Below are 20069 nucleotides of genomic sequence, written 5' to 3'. Positions count from 1 at the left end.
ATATATCAATGATGTAACTATTTGTACTGCACTTTTTTTTGACAGACATCGACAAGCCCTGTCCCTGTCAAGCTCCGCGCCCCCCCTCCTGGCCCGAATCATTCCATGCGCATGGTGCTGAGAAGCAGGACCCGAGGCTCTGACTCTCTCCCACGGCTAGCGTGGTGCCGAGAACGGAGGCTGCCTGCGGGGAGAGCGGGAGGGGCTGGGGGCAGAGCGAGTGAGAGAGAGAGAGACACAGGTGGATGGTGGGGGGGGGGAAAGATGGTCACGTTCTTCCAACCCACTACAAAGGACATCGTTGGAGTGGATGATATCCAAAAGTCATGAAACTGTCACTATTCACTTCATACCCAATAAACCTGTAAACAATCCATACACAATGCCTGCCCCATCTATAGGGGGTTGAGAAGGATGCACTTGCGCTGGGGTAAAGCACTTTGGCTGGGGGAGGCATACACTTGGACTGGGCTAAGGAACTTTGGCCGACCCTTATTGTCTTCTGGGGAGCTCTGTCCTCTGTTGCTTCAGGAAGTCAAAGTGGTTCGAGTTATAATTTGCAAAGCCAGTGAGACCTTGGGATGGGCGGTTCCAGTTACACGTTCCTGTGAAACTTCAGGGTGTGGCTTATCCCCCAAGGGGACCAATCAGAAACAAAGGGTGGAGCATGGTGGCCATTTTTGCAGTACAAATAAGCATGTCCATACATCAATGATCTAGACTTGAATATCGGGGGTACGATTAAGAAGTTTCAGATGATATTAAAATCGGCTCTGGTTAATAATGAAGAAAAAAGTTGCAGACTGCATGAAGATATCAATGGACTGGTCAGGTGGGCAGGACACTGGCAAATGGAATTCAATCCAGAGAAGTGTGAGATAATGCATTTGGGGCAGGCTAACAAGCCAAGGGAATACACATTAAATGGTAGGACACTGAGAAGTGTAGATGAATAAAGGGACCTTGGAGTGCATGTCCACAGATCCCTGAAGGTAGCAGACCAGGTAGATAAGGTGGTTAAGGGGGCAGATGGGATGCTTGCCTTTATTAGCCAGGGGTTATGCTTGAACAGTATAAAACACTGGTTAGGCCACAGCCAGAGTACTGCGTGCAGTTCTGGTCACCACATTACAGGAAGGATGTGATTGCACTGGAGAGGGTACAGAGGAGATTTACGAGGATGTTGCCGGGAGTGGAGAATCTTAGCGATGAGGACAGATTGGATAGGCTGGGTTTGTTTTCCTTGGAACAGAGGAGGCTGAGGGGAGACCTGATTGAGGTGTATAAAATTATGAGGGGCCTAGATGAAGTGGATAGAAAGGGCCTATTTCCCTTAGCAGAGAGGTCAACAACCAGGGGACATAAATTTAAAGTAATTGGGGGGAGGTTTAGAGGGGATTTGAGGGGAAATGTCTTCACCCAGAGGGTGTAGGGAGTCTGGAACTCACTGCCTGAAAGGGTGGTAGAGGCAGAAACCCTCACCACATTTAAAAAGTACTTGGATATGCACCTGAAGTGCCGTAACCCTCAGGGCTACGGACCGAGAGCTGGAAAGTGGGAGTAGGCTGGATAGCTCTTGGTTGGCCGGCGCAGATAGGATGGGTCGAAATGGCCTCCTTCCGTGCTGTAAATTTCTAAAATTCTACGATTCACTCCATTGGCGTGACCCTCAGAGAAGAAATTCCTCCTCATCTCCATTTTAAATGGGCGACCCCTTTATACTGAAACTATGCCCCCTAGTTCTAGATTCCCTCACGAGGGGAAACATCCGATCAGCAGCCATCATGTCAAGCTCCCTCAGAATCTTATACGTTTCAATAAGATCACCTCTCATTCTTAGAAACATAGAAAAATAGATGCAGGAGTAGGCCATTTGGCCCTTCGCGCCTGCACCACCATTCAATAAGATCATGGCTGATCATTCACCTCAGTACCCCTTTCCTGCTTTCTCTCCATACCCCTTGATCCCCTTAGCCGTAAGGGCCATATCTAACTCCCTCTTGAATATATCCAATGAAGTGGCATCAACAACTCTCTGTGGTAGGGAATTCCACAGGTTAACAACTCTCTGAGTGAAGAAGTTTCTCCTCATCTCAGTCCTAAATAGAAACATAGAAAATAGGTGCAGGAGTAGGCCATTCGGCCCTTCGAGCCTGCACCGCCATTCAATGAGTTCATGGCTGAACATGCAACTTCAGTACCCCATTCCTGCTTTCTCACCATACCCCTTGATCCCCCGAGTAGTAAGGACTACATCCAATTCCTTTTTGAATATATTTAGTGAATTGGCCTCAACAACTTTCTGTGGTAGAGAATTCCACAGGTTCACCACTCTCTGGGTGAAGAAGTTTCTCCTCATCTCGGTCCTAAATGGCTTATCCTTTATCCTTAGACTGTGTCCCCTGGTTCTGGACTTCCCCAACATTGGGAACATTCTTCTTGCATCTAACCTGTCCAGTCCCGTCAGAATCTTATACTTGTCTATGAGATCCCCTCTCATCCTTCTAAACTCCAGTGAATAAAGGCCCAGTTGATCCAGTCTCTCCTCATATGACAGTCCAGCCATCCCTGGAATCAGTCTGGTGAACCTTCGTTGCACTCCCTCAATAGCAAGAACGTCCTTCCTCAGATTAGGAGACCAAAATTGAACACAATATTCCAGGTGAGGCCTCATCAAGGCCCTGTACAACTGCAGTAAGACCTCCCTGCTCCTATACTCAAATCCCCTAGCTATGAAGGCCAACAGACCATTTGCCTTCTTCACTGCCTGCTGTACCTGCATGCCAACTTTCAATAACTGATGTACCATGACACCCAGGTCTCGTTGCACCTCCCCTTTTCCTAAACTGCCACCATTCAGATAATATTCTGCCTTCATGTTTTTGCCCCCAAAATGGATAACCTCACATTTATCCACATTATACTGCATCTGCCATGCATTTTCCCACTCACCTAACCTGTCCAAGTCACCCTGCAGCCTCTTAAGAGTCCCCCTCACAGCTCACACTGCCACCCAGTTTAGTGTCATCTGCAAACTTGGAGATATTACACTCAATTCCTTCATCTAAATCATTAATGTATATTGTAAAGAGCTGGGGTCCCAGCACTGAGCCCTGCGGCACTCCACTAGTCACTGCCTGCCATTCTGAAAAGTACCCGCTTATCCTGACTCTCTGCTTCCTGTCTGCCAAACAGTTCTCTATCCACATCAGTATATTACCCCCAATACCATGCGCTTTGATTTTGCACACCAATCCCTTGTGTGGGACCATGTCAAAAGCCTTTTGAAAGTCCAAATACACCACATCCACTGGTTCTCCCTTGTCCACTCTGCTAGTTACATCTTTCATATTCTATGAGTATAGACCCAATCTGCTCCACCTATCTTCATAAGACAACCCCTCATCTCAGGAATCAACCTCGTAAACCTTCTTTGAACTGCCTCCAATGCAAGTATATCCTTCTTTAAATACGGAGACCAAAACTGCAGTGGCCTCACCAATACCCTGTACAGCTGTAGCAGGACTTCCCTGCTTTTATACTCCATCCCCCTTGCAATAAAGGCCAACATTCCATTTGCCGTCCTGATCACTTGCTGTACCTGCATACTCACTTTTTATGTTTCATGTCCGAGGCCACCCAGATCCCTCTGTATCACAGCATTCTGTAGTCTCTCTCCATTTAAATTATATTTTGCTTTTCTATTCTTTCTACCAAAGTGGATAATCTCACATTTTCCCACACTCTACTTCACCTCCCAAATGTTTGCCCACTCACTTAACCACTCTATATCCCTTTGCAGATTCTGTGTGTGCTCCTCACAACTCTGCTTTAGCAACTTTCATTATATTGTAGCTAAATTCGCTGACGATACACTCGGTCCCTTCATCCAAGTCATTACACGTTGAACCTCTTTATCCGGCACCCTCGGGATCTAGCCTGTGCCGGATAAGCGGATTTTCCGGACGATGGGAGGTCAGCATTTCGGGCCCAGTTTCGGGGCCTCGGTCGGCCTGGAGGAGGCAGGGAGAGGGGTAGCGGCCGGCCCCAGGACTCAGCACCCCGGCCTCGGAAGGAGCCGTGTGCGGACAAGAGGCCAGGGCTATAGTGACCGGTACAGGGGCCGAGGCAGAGCCTTGCTCAGGGAAGTGCCGTATCCTCAGCCCCCCACACCCCCACTTTGATGATCCGCGACCGATGGATCCAGACGTTAGAAGCGTCTCTATGACCGTGAGCTCGACCCACCGCCCGCACGGCGGGGCCACAGCGATGGCGAGCAGCAACAGCCGGGAGGATGTCCCCATTCTCACACTCACTCATTTTGCCCGAAGGCTCTTCATCTGCTTCAAAACAGTGAGGGCCGCTGCTCAAAAACTGAGACCATGGCCACCGAGAACCCTGAGAGTGTTCCGATCCGGGGGGGTGATCGGCAAGCTTCCCACCTCCAAGTAATTTGCAGTGAACGAACGGGAATTTGTGGTGGAGGCAAGGCAGTGTCAGGTCACCTTGCCCAGTGGGCCCCATCTTAATTTGCAAAATGTGGGGTTAAGTACGTGGAGTTACTGTGCTGGTTGCTTGACTTCTTGGGTCAACTTGTCCAGTGCATCTGGGACATCCCCCCACCGCAGGTTTAAAAAGACCACTACTCCCCCGAGGCTGGGTCGGTGCGCTGTGTCCTGGGGGCAGTCGCTCCAGCTCTCCTCACCACCTCTGGGCCAACTGAGGTGCCGAAGCTGAGCCCGAAATGCAGCCGGCCCTTGGATGCAGCACGCCGGCCCGGCCTCAGAGGAACACCGGAGGCAGCGGGGAGAGCAGGAGCGGCCGGCCCCAGGACACATAGCCGGCCCGGCCTCAGAGGAACACCGGAGGCAGCGGGGAGAGCAGGAGCGGCCAGCCCCAGGACACACAGCCGGCCCGGCCTCGGAGTGAGCACCAGAGAGAGCAGGAGTGGCTGGCCCCAGAAAACAGCATTTTCTCTCTCAGGCATATAACCAGGTACGGCTGACAACGCTGATGTCAACGACCCAGCCGTTCTGCGCATGTGCCCCCCCCCCCCCCCACGAGCCGGGAATGATGCCGAACAAGGGACATTACTGGATAACAGAGGTTCAACCTGTAATATAGATTGTAAATAGTTAAGGTCCCAGCACTGATCCCTGTGGCACCCCCACTAGTCACTGTCTGCCAACCTGAAAATGACCCATTTATCCCGACTCTGTTTTCTGTTAGTTAGCCAATTCTCTATCCATGCTAATATATTACCCCCAACCCCGTGAGCTCTTATCTTATGCAGTAACCTTTTATGTGGCAACTTATCGAATGCTTTTTGGAGATCCAAATACACCACATCTACTGGTTCCCCCTTATTCACCCTGTTCGTTACATTGTCAAAGAACTAGTTTCCTGCTTTCTGTCTCCCTCCTTTCATGAATAGGGGCGTTACATTTGTGGTTTTCCAATCCACTGGCAGCAGTCCAAGGGGCCAGCATCGTGAGAGGAGCGGGCTTGGAACTACAAAGGGCGGCAGCAGCGAGTGGGAGCGGCGGCAGTCCAAGGGGCCAGCATCGCGAGAGGGGTGGGCTTGGAACTACAAAGGGCGGCAGCAGCGAGTGGGAGCGGCGGCAGTCCAAGGGGCCAGCTGGTGCAGGGGCAGAAGATAAACAAAGAAGCAAAAAGAAATCGAAGTGTGACATCACAGCCAAGCGGGTAAGTGATTAGCTGGTGGATTGGTGAGTATTTAATCTTTTTCTTTTTCTTATCAATAAGAAACCTTTGGCGTTGTTTCCAATTAGGTTAATTTAAGGGTTAAGTCATGGCAGGAGAGCCCAGAACCATGTCATGCTCCTCCTGTGCTATGTGGGAAGTTAGGGACGCTTCCAGTGTTGGGGAGATGACTCATCAGGGGAGGGCAGCAGCAGCCAAGTTCATGGCACCGTGGGTGGCTCTGCTGCACAGGAGGGCAGGAAAAAGAGTGGGAGAGCTATAGTGATAGGGGATTCAATTGTAAGGGGAATAGATAGACGTTTCTGCGGCTGCAAACGAGACTCTAGGATAGTATGTTGCCTCCCTGGTGCAAGGGTCAAGGATATCTCGGAGCGGCTGCAGTGCATTCTGGAGCGGGAGGGTGAACAGCCAGTTGTCGTGGTACATGTAGGTACCAACGATATAAGTAAAAAACAGGATGAGGTCCTACAAGCTGAATTTAGGAGGCTAGGAGTTAAATTAAAAAGTGGGACCTCAAAGGTAGTAATCTCAGGATTGCTACCAGCGCCACGTGCTAATCAGAGTAGGAATCGCAAGATAGCTTAGATGAATACGTGGCTTGAGGAATGGTGCAAGGGGGAGGGATTCAAATTCCTGGGACATTGGAACCGGTTCTGGGGGAGGTGAGACCAGTACAAACCGGACGGTCTGCACCTGGGCAGGACTGGAACCGATGTCCTAGGGGGAGTGTTTGCTAGTGCTGTTGGGGAGCGATTAAAACTAAAATGGCAGGGGGATGGGAATCTATGCAGGGAGGCAGAGGGAAGTAAAAAGGGGGTAGAAGCAAAAGGTAGGAAGGAGAAAAGTAAAAGTGGAGGGGAGAGAAATCAAGGGCAAAAATCAAAAAGGACCACATTACAACATCATTCTAAAAGGACAAAGAGTGTTAAAAAAACAAGGCTGAAGGCTCCGAGTCTCAATGCGAGAAGCATTCGTAATAAGGTGGATGAATTAACTGCGCAGATAGCTGTTAACGGATATGATGTAATTGGAATTACGGAGACATGGCTCCAGGGTGACCAAGGCTGGGAACTCAACATCCAGGGGTATTCAATATTCAGGAAGGACAGACAGGGTGGAAAAGGAGGTGGGGTAGCGTTACTGGTTAAAGAGGAAATTAACGCAATAGTAAGGAAGGACATTAGCTTGGATGATGTGGAATCTATATGGATAGTGCTGCGAAACACCAAAGGGCAGAAAACGTTAGTGGGAGTTGTGTACAGACCACCAAACAGTAGTAGGGAGGTTGGGGATGGCATCGAACAGGAAATTAGGGATGCATGCAATAAGGGTACAGCAGTTATCATGGGTGACTTTAATCGACATATTAATTGGGCTGACCAAACTGGTAGCAATACTGTGGAGGATGATTTCCTGGAGTGTATTAGGGATGGTTTCCCAGACCATTATGTCAAGGAACCAACTAGAGGGCTGGCCATCCTAGACTGGGTCTTGTGTAATGAGAGAGGACTAATTAGCAATCTGGTCGTGCGAGGCCCCTTGGGGGAAGAGTGACCATAATATGGTAGAATTCTTCATTAAGATGGAGAGTGACACAGTTAATTCAGAGACTAGGGTCCTGAACTTAAAGAAAGGAAACTTCGACAGTAAGAGACGTGAATTAGCTAGGATAGAGTGGCGAATGATACTTAAAGGGTTGATGGTGGATAGGCAATGGCAGACATTTATGTATCACATGGATGAACTTCAACAATTGTACATCCCTGTGTGGTGCAAGAATAAAAAAGGGAAGGTGGCTCAACCGTGGCGAACAAGGGAAATTAGGGATAGTGTTAAATCCATGGAAGAGGCATATAAATTGGCCAGAAAAAGCAGCAAACTTGAGGACTGGGAGAAATTTAGAATTCAGCAGAGGAGGACTAAGGGTTTAATTAGGAGGTGGAAAATAGAGGACGAGAGTAAGCTTGTCGGGAATATAAAAACTGACTGCAAAAGCTTCTATAGATATGCGAAGAGAAAAAGATTAGTGAAGACAAATGTAGGTCCCTTGCAGTCAGAATCAGGTGAATTCATAATGGGCAACAAGGAAATGGCAGACCAATTGAACAAATACTTTGGTTCTGTCTTCACTAAGGAAGACACGAATAACTCCCCGAAAATATTAGAGGATTGAGGGTCTAGCGAGAAGGAGGAACTGAGGGAAATCCTTATTAGTCAGGAAATAGTGTTAGGGAAATTGAAGGATCTGAAGGATGATAAATCCCAAGGGCCTGCTAGTCTGCATTCCAAAATACTTAAGGAAGTGGCCCTAGAAATAGTAGATACATTGGTGGTCATTTTCCAATATTCCATGGACTCTAGATCAGTTCCTATTGATTGGAGGATAGCGAATGGAACCCCACTTTTTAAAAGAGGGAGAGAGAAAACAGGGAATTATAGACCGGTTAGCGTGACATCGGTGGTGGGGAAAACCCTGGAATCAATTATTAAAGATGTAATAGCAGTGCATTTGGGATGCAGTGACAGGATCGGTCCAAGTCAGCATGGATTTATGAAAGGGAAATCATGCTTGACAAAACTTCTAGAATTTTTTGAGGATGTAACTAGTAGAGTGAACAAAGGAGAACCAGTGGATGTGGTGTATTTGGACTTTCAAAAGGCTTTTGACAAGGTCCCACACAAGAGATTAGTGTGCAAAATTAAGGCACATGGTATTGGGGGTAATGTATTGACATGGATAGAGAACTGGTTGGCAGACAGAAAGCAAAGAGTGGGAATAAACGGGTCCTTTTCATAATGGCAGGCAGTGACTAGTGGGGTGCTGTAGGGTTCAGTGCTGGGACTCCAGCTATTTACAATATACATTAATGATTTAGACAAAGGAATTGAGTGTAATATCTCCAAGTTTACAGATGACACTAAGCTGGGTGGCAGTGTGAGCTGCGAGGAGGAGGCTAAAGAGGCTGCAGGGGGACTTGGACAGGTTAGTTGAATGGGCAAATGCATGGCAGATGCAGTATAATGTGGATAAGTGTGAGGTTATCCACTTTGGTGGCAAAAACAGGGGAAGACAGATTATTATCTGAATGGTGACAGATTATTAAAAAGGGAGGTGTAACAAGACCTGGGTGTCATAGAAACATAGAAAATAGGTGCAGGAGTAGGCCATTCGGCCCTTCTAGCCTGCACCGCCATTCAATGAGTTCATGGCTGAACATGCAACTTCAGTACCCACTTCCTGCTTTCTCACCATACCCCTTGATTCCCCTAGTAGTAAGGACTTCATCTAACTCCTTTTTGAATATATTTAGTGAATTGGCCTCAACAACTTTCTGTGGTAGAGAATTCCACAGGTTCACCACTCTCTGGGTGAAGAAATTCCTCCTCATCTCGGTCCTAAATGGCTTCCCCCTTATCCTTAGACTGTGTCCCCTGGTTCTGGACTTCCCCAACATTGGGAACATTCTTCCTGCATCTAACCTGTCTAACCCCGTCAGAATTTTAAACGTTTCTATGAGGTCCCCTCTCATTCTTCTGAACTCCAGTGAATACAAGCCCAGTTGATCCAGTCTTTCTTGATAGGTCAGTCCCGCCATCCCGGGAATCAGTCTGGTGAACCTTCGCTGCACTCCCTCAACAGCAAGAATGTCCTTCCTCAGGTTAGGAGACCAAAACTGTACACAATACTCCAGGTGTGGCCTCACCAAGGCCCTGTACAATTGTAGCAACACCTCCCTGCCCTTGTACTCAAATCCCCTCGCTATGAAGGCCAACATGCCATTTGCTTTCTTAACCGCCTGCTGTACCTGCATGCCAACCTTCAATGACTGATGTACCATGACACCCAGGTCTCTTTGCACCTCCCCTTTTCCTAATCTGTCACCATTCAGATAATAGTCTGTCTCTCTGTTTTTACCACCAAAGTGGATAACCTCACATTTATCCACATTATACTTCATCTGCCATGCATTTGCCCACTCACCTAACCTATCCAAGTCGCGCTGCAGCCTCATAGAATCCTCCTCGCAGCTCACACTGTCACCCAACTTAGTGTCATCCGCAAATTTGGAGATACTACATTTAATCCCCTCGTTGAAATCATTAATGTACAGTGTAAACAGCTGGGGCCCCAGCACAGAACCTTGCGGTACCCCACTAGTCACTGCCTGCCATTCTGAAAAGTCCCCATTTACTCCTACTCTTTGCTTCCTGTCTGACAACCAGTTCTCAATCCATGTCAGCACACTACCCCCAATCCTATGTGCTTTAACTTTGCACATTAATCTCTTGTGTGGGACCTTGTCGAAAGCCTTCTGAAAGTCCAAATATACCACATCAACTGGTTCTCCCTTGTCCACTCTACTGGAAACATCCTCAAAAAATTCCAGAAGATTTGTCAAGCATGATTTCCCTTTCACAAATCCATGCTGACTTGGACCTATCATATTACCTCTTTCCAAATGCACTGCTATGACATCCTTAATAATTGATTCCATCATTTTACCCACTACCGATGTCAGGCTGACCGGTCTGTAATTCCCTGTTTTCTCTCTCCCTCCTTTTTTAGTCAGTCATTGAAGGTAGGCATGCAGGTACAGCAGGCAGTAAAGAAAGCAAATGGCATGCTGGCCTTCATAGCGAGGGTATTTGAGTATAGGAGCAGGGAGGTCTTACTGCAGTTGTATAGGGCCTTGGTGAGGCCACACCTTGAGTATTGTGTTCAGTTTTGGTCTCCTAATCTGAGGAAGGACATTCTTGCTATTGAGGGAGTGCAGCGAAGGTTCACCAGACTGATACCCGGGATGGCAGGACTAACATAAGAAAGACTGGATCGACTTGGCTTATATTCACTGGAATTTAGAAGAATGAGGGGATCTCATAGAAACATATAAAATTCTGTCGGGATTGGACAGGTTAGATGCAGGAAGAATGTTCCCGATGATGGGGAAGTCCAGAACCAGGGGTCACAGTCTAAGGATAAGGGGTAAGCCACCGAGGACTGAGATGAAGAGAAACTTCTTCACTCAGAGAATTGTGAATCTGTGGAATTCTCTCCCACAGAAAGTTGTTGAGGCCATTTCGTTCGATATATTCAGAAGGGAATTAGATGTGGCCCTTACGGCTAAAGGGATCAAGGGGTATGAAAAGAAAGCAGGAAAGGGGTACTGAAGTTGCATGATCAGCCATGATCATATTGAATGGCGGTGCAGGCTCGAAGGGCCGAATGGCCTACTCCTGCACCTATTTTCCATGTTTCGATTCCAGAATCCAGGGAATTTTGGTAGATTACAACCAATGCATCCACTGTCTTTGCAGTCACTTCTTTTAAGACCCTAGGATGCAGGCCATCAGGTCCAGGGACTTGTCCGCCTTTAGACCCATTGTCTCCAGTGATAGTGATTGCTTTCATTTCCTCCCTCCCTTTTGCCCCTGATTTTCTCCTATTATTCGGATGTTTTCAGTGTCTTTTACCGTGAAGACAGATACAAAATATTTATTCAAAGTCTCTGCCATTTCCCTGTTCTCCATTATTAATTCCCCAGTCTCATCCTCCAGGGGACCAACATTTACTTTAGCTACTCTTTCTTATTACATACTTATAGAAACTCTTCATGTCTGTTTTTATATTTCTTGATAGTTTACTCGAATCTATTTTCCCCCTCTTTATTTTTTTTTAGTCGTCTTTTGCTGGTTTCTAAAATGTTACCAATCTTCTGGCCTACCACTAATCTACACATCATTGTATGCCTTTTCTTTCAATCTGATACTTCCTTAGTTAGCCACGGATGGTTCATCCTTTTCAGAGAGTCTTTCTTTCTCACTTTGTTGAGAATTATGAAATATCTCCTTAAATGTCTGTCACTGCTTATCTACCGTCTGACTTTTCCTCCAATGATGAGCTCAGGGTCTGTAGTGGGGCATGAACCCACAACATTCCCAATCAGACAGGAGAGATCTGCATTCTCCCGTCAGCACAGCAAGTACAAACTCCGGAGCCCAGGAATGTCCCACACGCACAGAGACTGAACGATATTGGAAAGATGGCGCGCAGGACAATTTTCTGAATTTGGATTTCCAGGTCTACTCTTCACACGTCTCAGTAAATATTTACGAGGACTTTTACACGGCAGTCTGGCAGATGTGCAATTCACGCAGATAAAGTCCTGGCGAAGATATTCCATTTTACAGCACTTGAAAGGAAAAGCACTTCATTCTGTTCTTTCTACTGACAGATTGTCGAAACAGCACAAGTGCCTCAACAGCCGGCTGACTGCAGTCCACACTGGAAATACGATCGAAAGATCGTGTGTAGTCTGGCACAAACCCATTTACTAACCGGGCTGCACAGAGAGGGGCAGGTACAACATGACTTCAGATTTAGAATTCCCTCGCTGGGTGGAACCAGCTGCTTTGCGATTCAGCGCCTGGGAAGGAGAGGCCACCTGCTCCCCATTAGTACAGCAATGCAGCCCATTGAGCAAACAACAGGCAGCCTTACTGCCGCGAGACCTGTGCAAATCTGGCTCCCTCCTGCTGTGGAGGCTGGGGGTTAATTGAAAATGTTAAAACTGAGATTGATAAGGTTTTTGTTGGGTGAGGGTATTAAGGGTTACAGAACCAAGGCGGGTAGATGGAGTTAGGATACAGATTAGCCCTGCTGTAATTGAATGGAGGAACAGGCTAGAGGGGCTGAGTGGCCTCCTCCTGTTCCCATGCCACCTCTCAAGCAGAAGCCACAATGCTGAGACAGAGAGAGAGAGAGAGTGAGAGAGTGAGAGAGAGAGAAGGACAGAGAGACCAACAGAAAGAGTGAGACAATAAGAGAGAGAGAGAGAGAGAGAGAGAGAGAGAGAGAGAGAGAGAGAGAAAGAAAGAGTGGGACAGAGAGACAAACAGAAAGAATGAGAAAATCAGAGAGAGAGACAGACAGTGAGACAGACAGACAAGCAGGCAGAGAGTGAGACAGACAGAGAGAGAGAGAGAAACAGAGTCAGACAGGTAGACAGCGAGCGAGCGGGTCAGACCGAGAGCGAGCGGGACAGACCGAGAGCGAGCGGGACAGACCGAGCGCGAGCGGGACAGATCGAGAGCGAGCGGGTCAGACCGAGAGCGAGCGGGACAGACCGAGCGCGAGCGGGACAGACGAGAGCGAGCGGGACAGACCGAGCGCGAGCGGGACAGACCGAGAGCGAGCGGGTCAGACCGAGAGCGAGCGGGACAGACCGAGAGCGAGCGGGACAGACCGAGCGCGAGCGGGTCAGACCGAGAGCGAGCGGGTCAGACCGAGAGCGAGCGGGACAGACCGAGCGCGAGCGGGACAGACGAGAGCGAGCGGGACAGACCGAGCGCGAGCGGGACAGACCGAGCGCGAGCGGGTCAGACCGAGAGCGAGCGGGTCAGACCGAGAGCGAGCGGGTCAGACCGAGAGCGAGCGGGACAGACCGAGAGCGAGCGGGACAGACCGAGCGCGAGCGGGTCAGACCGAGAGCGAGCGGGTCAGACCGAGAGCGAGCGGGTCAGACGAGAGCGAGCGGGACAGACCGAGAGAGCAAGCGGGACAGACCGAGAGCGAGCGGGACAGACCGAGAGCGAGCGGGACAGACCGAGAGCGAGCGGGACAGACCGAGAGCGAGCGGGACAGACCGAGAGCGCGAGCGGGTCAGACCGAGCGCGAGCGGGACAGACCAAGAGAGCGAGCGGGACAGACCGAGAGCGAGCGGGACAGATCGAGAGCGAGCGGGACAGACCGAGCGCTAGCGGGTCAGACAGAGAGCGAGCGGGACAGACCAAGCGCGAGCGGGACAGACCGAGAGGGCGAGCGGGACAGACCGAGAGCGAGCGGGACAGACCGAGAGAGCGAGCGGGACAGACCGAGCGCGAGCGGGACAGACCGAGAGCGAGCGGGACAGACCGAGCGCGAGCGGGACAGACCGAGAGAGCGAGCGGGACAGACGAGAGCGAGCGGGACAGACGAGAGCGAGCGGGACAGACCGAGAGAGCGAGCGGGACAGACGAGAGCGAGCGGGACAGACCGAGAGCGAGCGGGACAGACCGAGAGAGCGAGCGGGACAGACGAGAGCGAGCGGGACAGACCAAGAGCGAGCGGGTCAGACCGAGAGAGCGAGCGGGACAGACGAGAGCGAGCGGGACAGTCCGACCGCAAGAGACAGTCCGAGAGATAGACCGAGAGAGAAATAGACCGATAGAGAGAAATAGACAGAGAGAGACTGGGAGAGAAAGAGAGAGAGAGAGACATCAATTTGTATTTATATAGTGCCTTTAATATAGTTAAACATCCCAAGGTGCTTTACAGGAGCGCACACAAGGAGAAATTACGGCAGGTGACCAAAAGCTTGATCAAAGAGGTAGGTTTTAAGGAGCATCTTAAAGGAGGAAAGAAAAGTAGAGAGGCGGAGAGGTTTAGGGAGGAAGTTCCAGAGCTTGGGGCCCAGGCAACAGAAGGCACGACCACCAAAGGTTGAGCGATTATAATCAGGGATGCTCAGGAGGGCAGAATTAGAGGAGTGCAGACATCTCGGAGGGTTGTAGGGCTGGAGGAGCTTATAGAGATAAGGAGGAGAGAGGCCATGGAGGGATTTGACAAGGATGAGAATTTTCAAATTGAGGTGTTGCTTAATGGGGAGCCAATGTAGGTCAGCGAGCACAGGGGCGATGGGTGAACGGGACTCTGTGCGCGTTAGGGCAAGGGCAGAGTTTTCGATCACCTCAAGTTTATAGAGGGTCGAACATGGAAGGCTGGCCAGTAGTGTGTTGGAATAGTCAACTTTAGAGATAACAAATGCATGGCTGAGGGTTTCAGCAGCAGAGTAGCTGAGGCAGGGGCGGAGTTGAGCGATATCCTGCTCTGACTGAAAACAGAGAGAGAGAGACAGAGACAGAGACAGTATTATGTGTACCTCGCCCGTTATCGCTGACCACACTTTGAGCGTGTTGTCGTCCGAACCACTCAAAATCCGGCTTCCTGAGAACTGCAGGCAGGTAATGACGTGATCATCGTGACCTTTCAGCACCTGAAAAGAGAACATTGGTCATTTACCCGCACTAACTCAGAATGCTCGAACATTAAATTCCTTCGGCTTACTCAATATCATTTACATCGCATTTAATTTCACAATGCACTCAGCCACCTTCATCTGACCTTTGTATAAATTGAGAGATTAAAAAACTCCTCCCCATAATATACCTGAATTCCAGCTCCAAATTCAACCACTTCAACATGTTCTCCACCCCCCCCACCCCGCCTTTCTACCCTCCTCTTCTATAGGACACTGCAGAGCAGAACGCGGCCATTTGGCCCATTGTGTCTTTGCCGGCTTTGTTAGAGCAATGCAAAACTCATTGCATTGCCCCGTGCTCCCCACCTCCTCTGCGGCCCTACGCGCTCTCTCCCCCCCGGCGCCCCACGCTTCCCTCCCCGGGGGCCCTGCGCTCTCTCTCTCCCCCCCCCCCCTCCCCTCCGGGGGCCCCACTCGCTCTCTCTCCCCTCCCCCAGCGCCCCGCGCTCTCTCTCCCCCCCCCGGGGGCCCCGCTCGTGCTCTCCCCCCGGGGCCCCGTGCTCTCTCTCTCCCTCCCCCCGGGGTCCTTTATCTTTCTACGATGGATAAATATTTCCCCACGTTGGGGTACGGTTCCCCAGGGGCGGGTACCAACCATGTGTACCCTTTCTTCCGGCCAGAGTACCAGCTCTCTAGTCCACCATAAATGGCTTCACAGCCAAGCACAGCCTCTGCTCACAAATGAAAGCCCCAGAAGCACATATCCCAGCAGAGGTGAGTGGATAATGATCGAGAGCAGGAACCCTGACTGTTCTCCCCCTCCAGCCCAGCTGTGATGCTCCAGTTGAAATGTGATTATTGGTGGGTGGGTGGGTGGGGTGGGTATCTGCACCTTCCACTGCAGAAAAGCCCCCGAGGTACGGAGACAGCACATGTTCAGATAAACACGCGGTTTCGTCATTTCATGCACCCATTTTAAGCCATTGTGTGCGATTGGCTCAGTGCCACAACATACTTTACTCAGTGAACTAGCGGGAGTAGGATGAAAGGAAGACAGACTTGCATTTGTCAAGGGTGTTATGTTTTCACAATGACACCGAGCTCTTTTTACAGTGAATTGTTGGAAAGGAGTGCAGGGACTGAAGTTGACAAAGCACACCAAATTCAGAAGTGCTCATGCAGGAAGGGAATGATAAATGTGCACAGGTCACCTTTTGCTCCAACACCGTTACCTTTCCTCAATGCTTGATATTGGTGGCTTTCACTTCTGGCGTGTTGGGGTTATGGTATTGAGACTAGTAACCCAGAGGTTCAAAGTTCAAATCCCACCAGGCAAGTTGCTGAAGTGAATTTAATAAAGCTGCTAGTTTGTGAGCTAGTGCCAGAAAAATAACCATGAAAGTCAGTCCTAAAAACACAACTGGTGCAGTAATATCCCCACTCCAGTGTACCTTCAACCTCAGTCACACACAACATGCTGACTCTCAATACTTGGGCAGGTTCACCACCAGCACAGGAGGGCAACTCGGGATGGATAATGAATGCAGCGATACCCAAATCCCAAGAATAAATAAAAACAAAATTGGACCGATCCTTGCACCCCACCCAAAAGAACTAACTACAAGTAGATTGAATAGATTGGGCCGATACTCTCTGGACTTTAGAAGGATGAGAGGTGATCTCATTGAAACAGATAATATTCTAGATTTTTGCACACTATGGGAATCAAGGGATATGGGGATAGTGCGGGAAAGTGGAGTCGAGGTACAAGATCAGTTGTAATGTACACACCGGTGAGTATGCTCACAGGTTTGTACAGCTGTTGAGTTGGGAGTGGCTTAACCAGTCACGTGATGTTCACAAGACTCAATAATACCCCAGCCAGTTGGGGGATCCACGATGGGGCAGGTGGTTGTGAGCCCCGGTGGATGAACCGGTAATGTGTCGTGTGATTGTTAAACCTGTGCTAATAAACCAATTGGTTCTTAATAGCAATGTGTTGCCATGAATTCTTAAGCAAAGAACCCATGAAGCAAATACATTAAATCAGCCATGATCTTATTGAAACATAGAAAATAGGTGCAGGAGCAGGCCATTCGGCCCTTCGAGCCTGCACCACCATTCAATAAGATCATGGCTGATCATGCAACTTCAGTACCCCACTCCTGCTTTCTCTCCATACACCCTGATCCCTTTAGCCGTAAGGACCATATCCAACTCCCTTTTGAATATATCCAATGAACTGGACTCAACAACTTTCTGTGGTAGAGAATTCCACAGGTTCACAATTCTCTTGGTCCTAGATGGTTTACCCCTTATCCTTAGAATGTGACCCCTGGTTCTGGACTTCACCAACATCGGGAACATTCTTCCTGCATCTAACCTGTCCAATCCCGTCATAATTTTATATGTTTCTATGAGATCCCCTCTCATGCTTCTAAATTCCAGTGAATATAAGCCTAATTGATCCAGTCTCTCCTCATATGTCAGTCCAGCCATCCCAGAAATCAGTCTGGTGAACCTTCGCTGCACTCCCTCAATAGCAAGAACGTCCTTCCTTAGATTCAGAGAGCAAAACTGAACACAATATTCAAGGTGTGGTCTCACCAAGTCTCTGTACAACTGCAGTAAGACTTCCCTGCTCCTATACTCAAATCCTCTCGCTATGAAGGCCAACATGCCATTTGCTTTCTTTACTGCCTGCTGTACCTGCATGTCTACTTTCAATGACTGATGTACCATGACACCCAGGTCTTGTTGCAACCCCCTTTTCCTAATCTGTCACCATTCAGATAATAATCTGCCTTTCTGTTTTTACCACCAAAGTGGATAACCTCACATTTATCCACATTATACTGCATCTTCCATGCATTTGCCCACTCACCTAACCTGTCCAAGTCACCCTGCATCCTCCTCACAGCTCACACTGCCACCCAGTTTGGTGTCGTCTGCAAACTTGGAGATATTACATTCAATTCCTTTGTCTAAATCATTAATATATATTGTAAATAGCTGGGGCCCCAGCACTGAACCTTGCGGTATCCCACTAGTCACTGCCTGCCATTCTGAAAAGGACCCGTTTATTCCCACTCTTTGCTTCCTGTCTGCCAACCAGTTCTCTATCCACGTCAATACATTACCCCAATACCATGTGCCTTAATTTTGCACACTAATCTCTTGTGTGATTCCTTGTCCACTCTACTAGTTCTCCCTTGTCCACTCTACTAGTTACATCCTCAAAAAATTCTAGAAGATTTGTCAAGCATGATTTCCCTTTCATAAATCCATGCTGACTTGGACCGATCCCGTCACTGCTTTCCAAATGCGCTGCTATTTCATCTTTAATAATTGATTCCAGCATTTTCCCCACTACCGATGTCAGGCTAACCGGTCTATAATTCCCGGTTTGCTCTCTCCCTCCTTTTTTAAAAAGTGATGTTACATTAGCTACTATAGGAACTGATCCAGAGTCCATGGAATGTTGGAAAATGACCACCAATGCTAGGGCCACTTCCTTAAGTACTCTGGGATGCAGACAATCAGGCCCTGGGGATTTATCGGCCTTCAATCTCATCAATTTCCCTAACACCATTTCCTGACTAATAAGGATTTCCCTCAGTTCCTCTTTCTTGCTAGACCCTCGGTCCCCTAGTATTTTCGGGAGGTTATTCGTGTCTTCCATTGATGAAATCAGAACCAAAGTATTTGTTCAATTAGTCTGCCATTTCCTTGTTCTCCATTATGAATTCACCTGATTCTGACTGCAAGGGACCTACATTAGTCTTCACATTATTGAATGGCGGAGCAGGCTCGAGGGGCCCAATGCCTTACTGCTATTATGTTCTTATTTCTACCAGGTATTGATGAAGGGTAATAAATAATGATGGGGCTCCTTCCTCCCTCCTCCCACACACACTGGCACAGTCCCACCGACTGTGGGTCATGGCCCACCATATTTGAGGATTAAGATCAGATACTCTTCTCATACTTTTTGATCTGTGTTGCACTTATTGCTCGCGGGTAGATTCGGATAGGAAAGACGAGCTCGCAACTCCTGTATTGCCACCTCTACCTCAAGGTGCAAACAAGGATTTCAGTCGCAGCAGGGTGAGAAAGGGGACGTGATGATGTGGGAATAGGTAGAGTGATTGTGAGTTCATGAGATCCGTTCTACAATGCTCCAGCAACAAGCCAGCATAGATTCAGTGGGCCCAATGGCCGCCTCCTGTGCTGTAACCTGGTGTGATTCTATACCCTGTAATGCCCGCCACAGCTGTAGACTGTAGACAGCACAACAGAACATCTTGCTGGGGATGGACAGAGATATACATTTCCACCAAAAACACAGAATGGTGCTGGAAATCGGAGATCAGGGTCACCATTCTGACCTGGTGTGCAGAGAAGAGCACTGATACTCCCCCGATTCAACAGGATTATTTCAAGGAGAACCAATCCACCACTCAATTGCTTAAATACTTTCTTGAGCACATAAATATAAATCTCTTTCCCAGAACCGAGTCGCCTACTGACTGATTTGCCTTCTGTAGTATCATCCTCGGGTGATTTAGAACCTCAACACACAAAGGCTGGTCTCTCAGTGTGAAGTGTGCATTCCCACCTCTGCCCCATGCCACAATGCCTCGGCAAGTGTCTGGCTGTTTCTGGACATTACGCTCATCATGGGGACATGGGCATTTCCTGAGCCGTTACAAATTGGGGCAATCAGTAAAATAATCCAGTCTGAAAGGCCACGAATAGGCTGGTGCGTTGCATTATCCACCTCGCCATGCAGCCCAGCCTCCTGTGAACCCCGTCATCCCCTGGTTCCTGAGATACCAGTTACTCCTGCCTTACCTTCGGCGCTTTGATCTCTCCGGACCGCCAGTTGGTGTCGATCTTGTGCTGCCGCATGAAGGCAGATTTCCAGGGACTGTACATGAAGCCTGTGCTGAGCATCCTGCGCCTCCGCAGGTATAACGGCTCCTCGATCACTGGGCAGGGCACAAACAGACCGACAGTAAATTCAACACAGCTTTGGTTCCTTTCTTCAACTCATTTTTACATTCCGAAAGATATTCGCCCCACCCTGTGCATCTTTGCTGGCTCAGGTCATGTTGGAGACTCCATTCCTCCTCTTCTCCCCCACCTCCCATTAGCCAATGGGATGTCCACGACTAAATCCCAGCATGACTGTCTCTTCATCCCCTGCAAACACTTGCAGCCACACCTCCCTCCCTCCCTCCAACCACGGCCATTAGGCCCAAGAAGCCTTTCCCTTCTTTTCGACAGATCAACCCGACCACCTTAACATCCCTCAACCCCAACTAC

General features: G+C 49.0%; 1 protein-coding gene across 1 annotated transcript in view; it reads right to left on the bottom strand.

The window, feature by feature from the left end:
- The window catches only part of LOC139275332 (F-box/WD repeat-containing protein 7-like), a 278013-nt gene that overhangs the window by 13312 nt on the left and 244632 nt on the right, over positions 1-20069 (bottom strand). Inside the window, exons 8-9 of the mRNA XM_070892643.1 lie at positions 19596-19732; positions 14643-14756 (exon numbers count right to left, since the gene is read on the bottom strand). Of these exons, the coding sequence (XP_070748744.1) occupies positions 14643-14756; positions 19596-19732 (251 nt within the window). The remainder of the gene's footprint in view (positions 1-14642; positions 14757-19595; positions 19733-20069) is intronic.

This window comes from Pristiophorus japonicus, chromosome 10 (assembly GCF_044704955.1).
Source record: "Pristiophorus japonicus isolate sPriJap1 chromosome 10, sPriJap1.hap1, whole genome shotgun sequence".
NCBI classification, from domain to species: domain Eukaryota; kingdom Metazoa; phylum Chordata; class Chondrichthyes; family Pristiophoridae; genus Pristiophorus; species Pristiophorus japonicus.
The sequence above is the reverse complement of the archived record's forward strand: the minus strand, read 5'-3'. Positions and strand labels throughout refer to the sequence as shown.